Source organism: Thamnophis elegans, chromosome 1 (assembly GCF_009769535.1).
Source record: "Thamnophis elegans isolate rThaEle1 chromosome 1, rThaEle1.pri, whole genome shotgun sequence".
Lineage (NCBI taxonomy): Eukaryota > Metazoa > Chordata > Lepidosauria > Squamata > Colubridae > Thamnophis > Thamnophis elegans.
In genome coordinates this window covers 182,307,295-182,322,631 of record NC_045541.1, presented here as the reverse complement: position 1 = coordinate 182,322,631, position 15,337 = coordinate 182,307,295, and the positions used below count along the sequence as shown (strand labels likewise).

Sequence of the window (15,337 nt, the reverse complement as noted above, 5' to 3'; positions counted from 1 at the left end):
GTCTAATGTTCATAGGCAGCAACCGTTCAGTCACACCCTTCCAATGAAGGTCAGCGGGCTGTATGCCTAGAAATCTCCTTCCTAAAGATGGGTAAGGGCCCCAATCTGGGGGGCCACAGTTTGGAACTGACCTGAGCCACTCTGGCAGAGGAGGAGGGGAGTGCTGATGTTTTCGAAGCCCAGTCCTCGCCACTGCGGCCGCCATCCTCTATTGCTCCCATGCCAACTCAGCCACAATCCTACTCCTCCTAATGGCTAGAGCGGAAGGCAAGGAGCAATGTCCGGAGGAGGCCACAATGACCCAGGGCTCGGTTCAGGGCGTCATCCTCCTCCCCCCCGAGCAAGCACACCAGTCAGTCAAGGACGGCCAGATCTTTTCCTAAGGGCCGTAGGAGCAAGGCAATGGGTAACAGGGTGAGCAGAAATAGAAAGAGATTATGGAAACAAATATATATGCTAAAAGCCATTAACACCAAAGCTAACCTTTTAAAACACTGTAGTAAAAATACAAATTAAATGAATAAAGTAACAAAATATCCTCTTTAATATAACAAACATATGTTTAACACCAAGCATTATTTCCACAGAGGGCGCTGGCAATGGGATGACAATGGGAACACATAGGGGGGGGGAGCTAGATGATGGTTGCTGACATCAGATATATTTTAACCAGTTATAGCACTTGTTAAGGTATTATTTAATCAACATGTTCTTCCTTCTCTGTCATTATCTTTTAGAAATATCATGACATATTAAACATGCCTCAATATAATTACAAATGTTTAAATGTCTCCCATGTGTGCATCAGTTAGACATGTTTGTTCCTTATCATATTTTCCCGGCAGTTAAGATGGGGCCTCAGTATGATAATGTAGCATTTGGGGAGAAAGATGCAAGCCAAAAGACCAGCTCCAGAGGCCAAGATGGAGAAGATCTCCACAGCCACCATGGACTTCCCTTTGGTGCTCAGGTAGGTGGGGAGGAAGGTGATCCAAACACTGCAAAAAACCAGCATGCTGAAAGTTATGAACTTTGCTTCATTAAAGCTATCAGGCAATTTCCTTGCCAGAAAGGCCACTGTGAAACTGACAAGAGCCAGGAAACCCAAGTATGCCAGGACAGCATAAAACATTGAAGATGTGCCTTCATTACATTCCAAGATGGCCTCTCCTATCAAGGAGTAGAAGTCAAAGTTGGGAAATGGGGGAGAGGTTACCAGCCATGTGACACAAAGAATTGTTTGGATCAGAGGACAGACCAAGACAATGGAGTTGGTCAGAGGTTTTCCTAAGAGTTTCCTTGCCTTGTTCCCTGGTTTGGTAGCCATGAAGGCCAGAACCACCATGACAGTTTTTGCCAAGACAGAGGAAACTGCAAGGGAAAAGAGAATGGCAAAGGTGGTTTGTCGGAAGAGACAGGTGAGCTTCCCAGGTCGACCAATGAAAAGGAAAGAGCAGAGGAAGCAGAGCAGGAGGGAGACCAGGAGGATGTAGCTGAGATCTCGGTTGTTGGCCTTGACAATCGGTGTATCACGTTGCTTAAGGAAAATTGCCAAAACTGCTAATGTGATCAGAGAAAGGAAGAGAGCGAGAGAAGTTAAAGTGTATCCCAGGGTCTCGTGATAGGAAAGGAAGTGGATCTTCTTGGAAATGCAGTGGTCCTTGTTCTTGTTGGGATATTGGTCTTCTGGGCAAGGTTCACAGTGAGCAGCATCTGAAATGAAGAGTGTTTGTTTCAGTATTTCATGTGCATCCACAATGAGCGTTATCCCTCCCACTTAGTTTCTCAGGTGTGACTCCCATCTATAGGGGCCAACTCAAAAGGAAAGTGGTGGAAGGACTCCTGGTCAACTTAGGTCCCTGAAAAGTGCAAATCTTCCTGGGAGACTGATAGTCCTGACAGAAGCAGCACATGACACATAACACAACTGTCAGGTCCACTGTTGTGTCCTGCCATTCTACTGGAAGAGCGGGAGAGGAAGCTTGCTAGCATTCTCACATGCTTTTGCTTTGACTGTAACTACTTGGGAATTAGGGAGAGGGACTATCTTTGGAGAATGAGCAGCTCCCCTCCCAGTCAGTTAGCAATAGCACTTAGACTTATATACCATTTTACAGTATTTTACAGCCCTGTCTAAGAGGGTTAAAGAGTCAGCCTCTTGCCCCCATCCATCTGGGTCCTTATTTTACCCACCTTGGAAGGATGGAAGGCTGAGTTAACCTGGAGACCGGTGAGATTCAAACTGTCAAATTGCAGGCAGCTGACAGGCAGCAGAAGTATTCTGCAGTATTGCACTCTAACCAATGCACCACCGTGGCTTATTACAAGTTACAGCCTGACCTCAAGGCTATCATGTCCTAAGACTGAACCGTTATCTGCCTAGCACTTTGGAGTTTCCATAACAATCTTGCGATATCATATTGGCTGCCGGTGGACTGGTCAGGGAGGCTGGATTTGGGGAAATGAAAGAATGCTATGTGCTTTGCGTGGGATTTTTCTCGCCTTGCTTTCATGCAATCATTTTCTCTCAGTAAAAGTTCTTTTGATTCCACTTAATGGATTCATTTGAATTCTCAACCACCACTCTGTGTCATTCATTCAGAAAAGTGATCAGGAGTTTGTTTTCCCCACTGGTAAGTGACAGGAGGATGGGAAACGACAGCAAGAAATCTGAAAAATGACTGCCTTGAGTTCACCCTGTGTGAAATTGGGTCAGGAGAGCAATTCTGCCTATCCTCATTCTTCAGATATGGACAATTAGACAGGGGATCAGAATAATTTTCATCCGTGTTGTGAAGCAGGTTATACCTACCACACATGGCCAAGAACCTCTTCATATTTGGGTTGATTCCTTGATCCTGGAAGATCAACATTTGATGTATACTCTACCTGTCTGATTAGAAATAGTCCCTTCTGGACAGGGGGCACATTGGTAGCAGCAAACCTCCTTGCCTTCTGGAACACTTTTTCTCTCTCCTGCCTGGCACCTCTTCTTGCCACACCTGGCAAAGGGCACCTTCTAAGACAGAAAAGAGAAATGCTTGAGGTGCTCCATTCAATGAAAATGCATCATTCAATTTCCAAAATAAGAGAATAACAGCATTAGAAGGAACCTTGGAGATCTTCTAGTCCAACCCCCTGCTCAGGCAGGAAACCCAGGTTCTCCAATCTCTTCTTAAAAACTTCCAGTGTTGGAGCATTCACAACTCCTGGCTGCAACTTGTTTCACGGATTGATTGTTCTAATGCTACAATGGATCTTCCTTCCTGTTCTCCTGGGGAAAGTATTATGTTCTTCCTCCCATGTGCTGGACTTTCTAATGTAATTAAGAACTGCCACATTGTGCCATGCACCTGGAAAGTATTATCATTGCCACAGTGTGCCAAGAGGCTCCTGAGCCACAGCATGTCAAGCAGACCCAGAGCCATAATACACCCAGAAGCTCCAGACATACAGCATGAAGGCTCAGCTATCCCAGCCCAGAAGCATGGAACATAGACCTAGTCACAGCCCTGCTCTTCCCCCGCTGCCATCCAGTACTCCATCACCTCTGATGACCTTTTGCCTCCTGCTGTTGATGATGCATTAGCCCTTCACAAGGCAGCTGCTAGCTACCCAAGTCCTTATTCCCAAGGTGTGAACCACCTGAGTGGTTCCTGAGTGAACCACCATGAGCGACTTAGGCAGACCAGGTGTTTGTATCCTCAGCAGTGGGAAGAAGAAGATGGTGAAGGTCAGCTGGAAGTTTCAGAGCATACTCTGCCTCTGAGCTGCAGCTTTTTCTAAAAGAAAGAATCATAATGTTCCAACTGAACAGGAATGATTCAGGGACTTTACTGTTGCCTTCTCGAATTACACAGTGGATTTCAATTAGGATTCAAGAACATTTCAACTAGGATAGAGCCATGGTGCCACGGTTGTTATATGCAGTATTACAGGGAAACCCTGCATTCCACTGCCAGGAGTTCGATCCTGACAGGCTCAAGGTTGACTCAGCATTCCATCCTTCTGAGGTTGGTAAAAGGAGGACCTAGATTGTTGGGGCAAGAGGCTGTAAACTGCTTAGAAATTCAGCTGGAAGTGGCTGCTTAGAGAGGACTGTAAAGTATTATGAAGCACTATATAAATATAAGTGGGAAGGAAGGAAGGAAGGAAGGAAGGAAGGAAGGAAGGAAGGAAGGAAGGAAGGAAGGGCCATGGTGACTCAGTGGCTAGAATGCATTATGATTCTGCCCACTGCCAGCAGCTTGATTTTGATCAATTGCCTTCCAACGTCGGTAAAAGAAGGACAGAGAATGTTGGAGACAATATGCTGACTCTGTAAACCACTTAAAGAGGGCTATAAAGCTCTGTGAAGTGGTATATAAGTCTAAGTGCTAAGTGGGAAAGAAGGAAGGAAGGAAGGAAGGAAGGAAGGAAAGAAGGAAGGAAGGAAGGAAGGAAAGAAGGAATTAGGGAGGAAGGGGGACTGTGGTGGCATAGTGGTTAGAATGCAGTATCACATGCTGACCCTGCGCACTGCCATGAGTTCAATTCTGACTGGCTCAAGGTTTACTCAGCCTTCTATCCTTCTGAGGTGGGCAAGATGAAGACCCAGATTGTTGGGGGCAATAGGCTCACTTTGTAAACCACTTAGAGAGGGCTTGAAAGCACTGTGAAGCGGTATATAAGTGCTATTGCTAGTGCTATTTTTTTTCCTAATCTCAACCCTCCTTGGCCATGGCAGAACTCACCCTTGAGTCCATTTCATTGAAAGATCTTTCATCACTTAACTGTCAATTTTTCTAATTCAATCCATTTCCCCCCCAATGACAAGGAAAGTCTGCATCACTGGGAGGGAATGAATCATTTCCTGAATTCATAATATTTCCTTCTAGCCTACCCTTTTGGCCCAGATGATTGCACCAGAGCTGATGGAAAAATCCTGGCCTGGGGGAAGCTTGGGATTCCCCCCCCCAACTTTCACAGGGACAAAAGACTGATTGCGGAGGAAAAGCCAGTTGAGAAGGTCATACTGAACTGTTCCGAGTCCATTTTCTGAGATTGTGACTTCATTTTCAAAGCTGTCATTGAATTGGACATTCTTCAAATAGGCAAGGAGCTGAAAGAAAAAAATAGATCCTTAGCAAATGGGGTGATTGGAAATTAAAAATTATGGTTTCTAGCATTCTATGGTGACCATCATTTTAGGAGATAATTGCAACCCTGGGAATCTGGACATCGGGAGCAGCATTGAATCACAGAAATGTATCATGGGGCATGAGAGAGTGATCCTCATTGCAAAAAGATTCTATTATAGGGTGTTTGTATCATGGTTGCTTCACCCAATTCCAATAGACAAAGGTTTTCATGCACAATTCCAAATATTAGTGTTTATCTTGGCTGCTGTCATTCTTGGAAAACTGCATCCAGTTTTAGTCACCATGCTGCAGAAAAGATGTTGAGACTTTGGAAAAAGTACAAAGAAGAACAACTAAGATAATTAAAGGCCTGGAGACTAAAACTTTATGAAGAATGGTTGAAGGATTTGGATTTGGCCAGTCTAGAGAAAAGAAGGACTAGGGAGGACATAATAGAAGTATTTCAATATTAGAGGGGCTGTTATAAAGAGGAGGTGATCAATTTATTTTCCAAAGCACCAGAGGGCAGGGCAAGAAACAATGGATGGAAACAAATCAAGGAGAAAAGCAACCTGGAATTAAGGAGAAACTTCCTAAGGATGAGAACAATTAAGCAGTGGAACAGGTTGCCTTCAGAAATTGTAGGGGCTTCATCACCAAATGTTTTTAAGAAGAGCCTGGACAGTTACTTGTATGAAATGGTACAAGGTCTGCAGCTTGAGCAGGGGGTTGGACTAGAAGACCTCCAGGGACTATTCTGATTGATTGATTGGTTAGCTACTATTATAAATGTTTCTCTTGGTCCCAGGTTTTATAAATGAGGTAGGAGTACAGATAGTTCTTGAGTTATGACCATTCATTTAAAGAGTTTTTGAAGTTACAAAGTCACTGCATAACATGACTTCCTACTATTCCAAAAAGTTCTGATCCTTATATCAGCCCCACAGTAAGTCAAAAATATTTGGGAATTTGGCAACTAGATCATGCTTATGATTGGTTGTAGCATTCTGTAGTGATGTGATCACCATTGCTGATCTTCTCAGCTGGTTTCCCAAAGAGATCATGCTAGACAAATCCTATTATATATATATATATACACACAATGTGACTAAATCAATAGATCAGCCAAAAGCTGTGGACATAATTTACTTGGAATTCAGTAAGGCATTTGATAAAGTAGACCATAAACTACTATTTGTAAGATAGAAACCATGTGGATTAGATAGCATCACCACCAGATGTGTTAGTAACTGGCTGACCAACCACACTAAACATGTGCTCCTTAATGGAATTGCATCTACATCAGGGGTGGGTTTCTCGCCCCGTTCCAACCGGTTCGGTTGGAATGGGGCCGGTGGCGTCCTCGTGCACTCACGCGGTGCATGCATGCGTACTAGCATCTGCGCGACGCTCCAGCTGCTCCTGGATGATCGCGCAGGTGCTGTATGCGTCCTGCGCATGCGTGGAAGCGCAGAACTCGTCAAAACCAGGTAAGGACCACGGGCGGGTGGGCGCGCCCTTCGCCATTCCCGGAAGTTACTTACTTCCGGGTTCAGCGACCAACCGGTTCGCAGGGACCGCCGCGAACCAGTTGAAACCCACCCCTGATCTACATGGAGGGAAGGATGCAGTGGCTCAAGGCTCTGTCTTAAGTATTCTTCAATACCTTAATAAGTGATTTACTTGAGGAGCCATGGTGGTATGGTGGTTAGAACACAGTATGGCAGGCTGTCTCTGCCTATAGTCTGGAGTTTGATTCTGATGAGCGCAAGATTGACTCATCCTTCCATCCTTCCAAGGTCAGTAAAATGAGGAGCCAGTTGGTTGGGGCAATGTAATGACATTGTAAACCACTCAGAGAGTGCTGTAAAGAACTATATAGCGATATGTAAGCTGAGTGCTAATGCTGGAAGATGAATTCATCAAATTTGCAGATGGTATCAAGCTGGCAGGAATAGCCAACACTCCATAAGATTGAATCAAGATACAGAGGGATCTTGATAGACTTGACCATTGGGCCCTATTTAACAAAATCAAATTCAGGGGTCAGACAAGTAAGGTTCTACACTTAGTCAAGGGGAAAAAAAACAAATGCACAAATATAGAATAGGTGAAACTTTGCTCTAAAGAAGTATCTGTGAGAGAGATCAGAGAGTCCCGATTGAGAATTAATTAAATATGAATCAAGAAAGGTAATGGAGTCCTGGGGCTGCATTAATAAATGACTAGAATCAAGTGAAATAATAGCTCTATAATGTCTTGGTAAGACTGCATTTGGAATATTACATCCAGTTCTGGTTGCCATGATATAAACTGATGTTGAGACTCTAGAAAGAATGCAGAGAAGAGCAATGAAGATGATTAGGCAACTGGAGGCTAAAACATATAAGGAACGGTTACAGGAACTGGACATATATAATTTAATGAAAACAAGGACTAGAGGTGACATGATAGCAGAATTCCAATATCTACAGGGCTGCCCCAAAGAAGACTGGGTCAATCTATTCTCCAAAGCACCCAAAGGCAGGACAAGGAGCAATGGATGGAAACTAATCAAGGGAGGAACCAACCTAGAACTAAGGAGAAATTTCCTGACAGTTAGAACAATTAATCAATGGAATGACTTTCCTCAGAAGTTGTGGGTGCTCCATCACTGAAAGTTTTGAGAAGAGACAGGACAGCCACTTGTCTTTTATTCTGATACTCCGAAAGTACTGAATGTAGCATCTGTGTCTGGTCATCTGCCGTGCAGAGTCTCTGACTTACATATGACATAGTCAGGCAAAAGCAACAGCCGGACGGTATTTGTCCCTCCATGGCAGAGAAGCAACCCAGGTTAAGCCTTGATGAAGGTCAGAAACCATTTTGCACAAGGGCCCTTCTGTGGGAGCTGAGATTCACAGAGGCTCCTTTCAGCCAGCAAGCTAAACAGCACAACAAATACTATATTAAACAAACGGTCTGTGCTCACACAGGATGCTAAACCATTAAAAATAAAATGAAAATAAAATGTCCTGGTAGAGATTGGATTCAGGCTACATTCTGAAAGAAACTTTAGTGGTTCTGCAAAAGTGGCCAGGGGGACGTTTTACTGACCTGTTGAAACAACACCAAGCACTAAGGAACCCATTTCGTCATCTTCCTGGAATGATGCTTCATCCCCTGAAACTCAAGCAACCACTGAAGACCTTGTAAGAAGAACTTTCCTTTCTGGAACTTACTGACAATTTGTACGGTTACTCTTCCCTTTTTAAAAAAATCAAATCATCATACTTATTGTTCTTTAATAATTGCTGATTTCATTTATGTTCAGATATAGTGAGATGGGTGGCATGGAATTATTTAAACATCCATGAGGACGTCTAAAAATAAACCTGGGAAGAAAGTTTCAGAATTACCTGCCATGACTGTATATGGGAGATCCTCTTTCCAAGCCTCATCATGGCTGGTCGCCCTCCTGATCCATGCATGTCGTGCAGGGCATGTGCCACAGCATAAACGGCAGTGTAGATATTGTGACTTTCACCTGTCATGCTCGCTTCAAACATATAAGAAGGAAGACTCTGCAAACTCTCCTTTCCAGTACATTCTCTTTCTCCCTTTGCAAGGCTCATTCCTGCTTTGTGGAACTTGCAGCCAAAGAGCCTTTCCCACCATAAAGGGAGAAAGACGTCTCCTTGGCGGTTCGAGGGGTCTGAAGACAGGAGCAATTGCCTGAATTCTGGGACATCATGGCTGTGGTCCTTGAAATGCAAAGCTCCATGGAAGGGCTTTAGAAGTGACAAACCCTCAGGAGATGCACTGATTTCCCAATGGGAAGTCAGGATCCAAACAGTTCTAAATGGAATCCCAATGAATTTTCTAAAATTCTCCAGAGAGGTATATATAGTTTTAATAGATTTGGGTTCTCCAAACAAAATAATCACTTCAGCATTAAACCAAGTTATGATGAAAGGTAACAATTTCATCCCTGCAAATAAAACATGTTCATTTTTGAACCGCTGGGTGAAGACCAGGCAGATCTCCTTCTCCTTCAGCATCGGCATCAGAGTTGAGGTGAAACGTTCTCCATCGTCACTTTGAGGGGCTATAAGGCCGACCCAGTTCCACTGGAAGTGCAGGAGCAGCTGGACTAAACCCTCATACTGAGGAAATTCATCGGGATTGATCCGGAAAAAGGAAGGAAAAGCAATTCTGTCTGCCTGAGTGAATTTGATGACGTCAAACCCAAGCTGCAGAAAGAGATAGTCTTGTTTTAGAAATGAATTTTTTTCATGAAAAGGTCATACTTTATGCTGAAACTTTATTGATATACTACAAGGCACTTTGGGGGAGAAACCTCTGAAGTTGGTTTGCCAAGAGTTGATACGTCCCAGTGATTCTCTGACTCTGCCTAATTAATTTTGCTCTGACTGATGAAAGGATTAATGAATGGATGAGCAATGAAAGATCTCAGATGAACAAAGCTTGGTCCAGTTGCCATGATTCAAGACAGACGCTTTGGCCTGGATGATTGAGTCCTCACTGATATATTAACAGAGGGATAGACTCAGAACCATGTTAAGAATTAGTACATTTTGCAATGCATTAGTAAGACCAAATTTAGAATATTGCATCCAGTTTTGGTTGCCATGATGTAAAAAAGATCTGGAGACTCTAGAAAGAGTGCAGAGAAGAACAACCAGAATGATTGGTATACTGGAGGCTAAAGCATGAGGTGAATGGTTGCAGGAACTGGGTATGTCTAGTCTAATGAAAAGAAGAACTAGGGGAGACATGACAGCAGTCTTCCAGTATTTGAGGGCCTCCTACATAGAAAATGGAGTCAAACTAGTTTCCAAAGCACCTAAAGGCAAGATCAGAGATAATGGATGGAAACTAACAAAGGAGAGAAGCAATTTAGAACTAAGGAGAACTTTCCATGGTTAGAGCAATCAACCAATGGGCGAACTTGCACCCAGAAGGTGCAGGTGCTCCATCACTGAGGTTTTCAAGTAGAGATTGGACAACCATTTATTTGAAATTATATAGTGTTTCCTACCTGAGCAGGAAGACCTGAAGGATCCCTTCCAACTCTGTTATTCTGTTGTTATTATTCTATTATGAAGAGCCACCACAGACATAGTTTGCCTGGCTCTGCATGTGAGAAGCTAAGACAACAACCATCAACCAGATTCACACAATAAACAAAACTGAAGCCTGGTTACAATTAGGTAAGAATTCGTCCAGGAAAGCATTTCCCAAATACGTTATCACTTTCACCTGAGACATAAAATATAAAAAGAAATGCAACTCTCACATGAGTTCTCCAAATCTTGGCCTCCTGGATTCTGTGTGTGCTTCTCTTCTATTCTTACCTGTGGGACCTTGATGGTGCTGAAGATGGAGGCCATCTGCCTTGAGGGTTGGGAGCTGAGTTCTCCGATGACAGAGAGCAGAGAGTCCTGATTGTCACATTTGTAATTTGGAACCATCTGGCCTCGTGTGGATAGAAGAGAGAGGCTGTTCCAGGAAACCCTCCTAACAGTCTCCATATTGTCATAAATATGGAAGCCAAGGGTGATGTTGGGCAGCAGAACCAAATCCTTGTTGATGTTTGTTACTGCAAGTCCCAAGGCCCGGAACAGCTGATAATTCTTGAATGTAACGCTATAAAGAGAAAATATTTCAAAATATTACAGGGAACCTTTGTATGCTGGTGGAGTTTGCTTTTCCTGAGTGTGTGTGTGTGTGTGTGTGTGTGTGTGTGTGTGTGTTCATGTGTGTTCATGTGTGTGTTCATATGTGTGTGTGTGTTCTCCTGGACTTTGAAGTGGTGAATCCATTTGTTGTGAGCCTTTGCACAAGGACATGTGATTAAGGAGGTTGTGTGGATGGCACTGCCTTGAGACCATAGTCAGTCTGGAGAGAGTCCAGAGGCTGAAAAGTATCACATCTGCAGCTCTGAACAGCCAAGGCTCATCCATGGAAGAAATATCTAAGGAAGCTTTAGCAGTTTGTTTGTCCTTTTGAAAAGCTTTCTCAGCTCTAGGAACCACTGCTGTTCACAGGACTCCACTGGAAGCTACAAGATAGAGTTGCAAAAGCGGGTTACAAAAGACCATTAATTATTCCAAAACACACTTTGCTCTTTTTTGTATACCAAACACTGTAAATGAATCAGCCTTTTGAGTTTTCCACCAGGGCTTTCTGTCCAGATTAATGTTATAAGTCAACTTCTACACTCACACCACATATACTCCCTTCCTGACTTTATCATCTTCTGAATGAAACTGCAACATGGTAGCCTATTTTATTAAAGTGGTTCTTTATCTTGCAAAGCACCAAAGCTGTTGAACTGCAGCAGAATTTGCAAGCATCACCAGAAGAAGAATCTGTGAAAGGAGTCCCTGAATCTCAAATGAAGCAAGCAATCCTCTAACACCATCCCCTCCCAGGTGAAACGTACCTGCTTGTAGTTGACGTCTTTGATGGCTCACAGTCAAATTTCAATGCTACATAGTTATACATCTTTTTCAGGAGCAAATTCCCCCCAATAATGAGATCACCAGGCCTGTAGTGGTCCTCCATAATTCGCAAAGGGTTCCTTGGTACACATACAGTTTCCATTTCATTGTGAGTTGTTGAAGGCAGGAGCCAAAAGAGAAGCAGGAGGAGAGGAAGCCCTTTCATTATTTTTGCCTTCCTCCATTGACCAAAAACCAATGCTTGTTGAGAAGCTGAACTTCAGCTGCCTCCCATGCAATATCACCAGGGCTTTAGCACAGAAGAAGCAGATGGTGGCACATGGGTGGCCTTGGGGGCAAATTAACATCAAGTGTGCTTTCTCTTATCTGGCTTGTTGCAGGTGAAAACATTGAGGCCAGTTAAGATTTGTTGATGGCAAGAAATTACTTCTTTGCCAAGCAACCTAAGGTGGCATGTCCAGCTCCACTTGGGGGGCTCAAACCTTACATCATTTAAGCAAGTTCTGTCTTGAAAGACTTTTCTGGGTAGAAATCTATGGAGGATACAAGAAGAATTACTGTTCTTCTGATAATTGCAAGGCTGACTGCCATCCCACCCATTTAGGAATAGCTTCTCTTCATACACCAGAAGGGAAAAACCTGTGTGTGTCTTTTGTTGTTGATCCAAGGAGCAGGTGGACCTGGGGGTCAAAGTGCAGGGTTGACTCAGCCTTCCATCCTTCCGAGGTGGGTAAAATGAGGACCCAGATTGTTGGGGGCAATATGCTGACTCTCTGTAAACCGCTTAGAGAGGCCTGAAAGGCCTATGAAGCGGTATATAAGTCTACTGCTATTGCTATTACCTGAAACTGAGCACCTGCATCCAAGATGGAGTTCAGCCTGAGCCAGAGTTTGTTCAGATAGAGTAGGAGGAGATAAGCATGGTGATCAGCTGTAGCCTTGTAAGAGTGGTCAATAATGCAAGTGTGTGTGTCTTGAAGAAATAGATTATATATTCATGCTTGGTTAGGGTTGATTAAGAAGCTCATTTCTCCTGTGCCACTTAAAAACAGAGAAGTGAAGGCTAACTTAAACTGTGTGGGAGGGTTGCCTAACAATTGGTTAGAGCCCAGGAAATTTGTCTGTTGTCACTTTGTAGAGGAAGAAAACCATCAAGGACAATATTCTTCTAGTCTTGTTGCATAGAGTGAGATGGAGGACATGAAGAAATAGATTATTTCTGCTCAGTTAGGGTTGATATAGAATCTCATTTCCACTGAAAAACAGAGAGGTGAAGGCTAACTTAAACTGTGTGGGAGTGTTGCCTAACTGTGCGGGAGTGTTGCCTGAGATGGGGGACATGATGCAATACAGCTGTCCTTTTTCTCTACCTCTGATTCCAGTCAGTGAATATTGAACCTGAAACATGATTTGGGGGATTCCCAATAGCAGAGCTTGAAGAAGCTTCTTGGATGAGAAGTGAAACTTCTTCAAGGAAAAACCAGAACATCCAGTTGCCTCTTGAAAAAAAAAGCACCGTTGGTGACCACCGTGACATGGATGACTGAAAATCTCCATAGACATGTCAGGGTTTGAGTTTGAGTTTGAGTTTGAAGTTTATTTATATGCCGCCCTTTTCCCTGGGGGGGACTCAGGGCGGCTCACAACCCAAGGGGGAGGGTGAGACAAACTTTTAACATTTAAGACAATACATAATTAAAAACACAACATTCATACCATTCGGGCGGGTTACAGTCTTAGTCCCAGGCCTGACGGGATAGCCAGATTCTGAGGGCTGTGCGGAAGGTCTGGAGGGTGGTGAGGGTACGAATCTCCATGGGGAGATCGTTCCATAGGGTCGGAGCTGCCACCGAGAAGGCTCTCCTCCGCGTAGTTGCCAGTCGGCATTGATCGGCAGATGGAACTCGGAGGAGGCCTAATTGATGAGATCTAATAGGTCGAGTGGAGGTAATTGGCAGTAGGCGGTCTCTCAAGTACCCAGATCCACTACCATGTAGGGCTTTATGGGTGACAAGTAGCACCTTGAAGCGCACCCGGAGATCGACAGGTAGCCAGTGCAGCTCGCGGAGGATAGGTGTTATGTGGGTGAAGCGAGGTGCACCCACAATCACTCGCGCGGCCGCATTCTGGACTAGCTGAAGTCGCCGAATACTCTTCGAGGGCAGCCCCATGTAGAGCACATTGCAGTACTCCAGCCTAGAGGTCACAAGGGCACGAGTGACTGTTGTGAGAGCCTCCCAGTTCAGGTAGGGGCGCAACTGGTGCACCAGGCGAACCTGGGCAAATGCCCCCCTGGTCACAGCTGACAAATGGTGTTCAAAAGTCAGCTGTGGGTCCAGGAGGACTCCCAAGTTGCGGACCCTGTCTGAGGGGTATAATGTTTGACCCCCCAGCCTGAGAGGTGGAATACTTGCCGAATTGGTGGGAGGGAAACACAACAGCCACTTGGTCTTATCTGGGTTGAGCACGAGTTTGTTAGCCCTCATCCAGTCCCTAATAGCTTCAAGTCCCTGGTTCATCACATCCACCGCTTCATTGAGTTGGCACGGGGCGGACAGATACAACTGAGTATCGTCCGCATACTGATAGTATTTTATCTCATGCTGCCGAATGATCTCGCCCAGCGGTTTCATGTAGATGCTGAAAAGTAGGGGGGACAGGACCGAACCCTGCGGCACCCCATATGTTAGGGGCCTAGGGGTCGATCTCTGCCCTCCAACTAACACCGACTGCGACCTGTCCGAGAGGTAAGAGGAGAACCACTGCAAAACAGTGCCTCCCACCCCCACCTCCCGCAGTCGTCGCAGAAGGATACCATGGTCGATGGTATCGAAAGCCCCTGAGAGGTCAAGGAGAACCAGGATGGAGGTGGAGCCTCCGTCCCTGGCTCTCCAGAGGTCATCGGCCAATGCGACCAAAGCGGTTTCTGTGCTGTAGCCAGGCCTGAAGCTGGACTGGAATGGGTCAAGATAGCTAGCTTCCTCCAAGAACCGGTGGAGCTGAAAGGCCACCACCTTCTCAACAACCTTCCCCACAAAGGGGAGGTTGGAGACTGGACGATAATTGTTAAGAACGGCTGGATCCAAGGATGGTTTCTTCAGGAGGGGTCTCACCACCGCCGCTTTAAGTGCAGGGGGAAAGACCCCCTCCCAAAGGGAGGCGGTAACAACCGCCTGGATCCAGCCCCGTGTCACCTCCCTGCTGTTAGCAACCAGCCAGGAGGGGCACGGGTCCAGTACACATGTGGAGGCACTCACAGCTCTCATGGCCTTGTCCACGTCCCCAAGGGCAACATCCTGAAACTCAACCCAGGGGTGGTCTACCAGATTATCCCCTTGTGCCTCGGCTGGATCTGCAGAATCGGAATCAGAGTCCAACTCCGACTGAAACCGAGCAACTTTGTCCGCCAAAAACTGGGCGTAGTCCTCAGCCCTACCCTGGAGGGGATCCCCCGTGTCCCTCCTGTTTAGGAGGGAACAGGTTATCCTAAACAGGGCGGCTGGGCGCGACTCAGCGGAGGCGATCAAGGTGGCAATATAATCTCTTTTCGCCGTCCTAATTGCCCTGATGTTGTCCTTGATGCACGATGTTAGAAGTGCTCGGTTCGATTCGGATTTGTTGGACCTCAATCGGTGCTCTAGGCATCTCTTCTGGTGCTTCCTCTCCTGGAGTTCCTTGGTAAACCAAGGAGGCCTCCTGGATCCACTGCCTCGGAGCGGCCGTAGTGGCGCAATCCAGTCAAGAGATTCC

General features: G+C 45.2%; 1 protein-coding gene across 1 annotated transcript; it reads right to left on the bottom strand.

The window, feature by feature from the left end:
* Nucleotides 1–808: 808 nt before the first annotated feature.
* LOC116506706 (vomeronasal type-2 receptor 26-like) lies at nucleotides 809–11,690 on the bottom strand. The gene is made up of 5 exons (XM_032214577.1): nucleotides 11,569–11,690; nucleotides 10,646–10,769; nucleotides 8,519–9,352; nucleotides 2,890–2,980; nucleotides 809–1,713 (listed from the first exon to the last, which is right to left on the bottom strand). The coding sequence occupies exons 1-5, from the start codon at nucleotides 11,688–11,690 to the stop codon at nucleotides 809–811; spliced, it is 2,076 nt and encodes a 691-aa protein (XP_032070468.1).
* Between the last annotated feature and the right edge of the window lie 3,647 nt (nucleotides 11,691–15,337).

Bases quoted from the DNA above. Each gene is read 5' to 3' on its own strand.
- LOC116506706 (XM_032214577.1), bottom strand. From the start codon at position 11,690: ATGGAGGACCACTACAGGCCTGGTGATCTCATTATTGGGGGGAATTTG. The intron at 9,353-10,645 runs GTTAGGAGGGTT...CTCTTTCTGCAG, and splicing joins TTTATGACAATATGGAGACT to CTTGGGTTTGACGTCATCAA. The intron at 2,981-8,518 runs GTAATTCTGAAA...AAGAGGTGCCAG, and splicing joins CCCATATACAGTCATGGCAG to GCAGGAGAGAGAAAAAGTGT.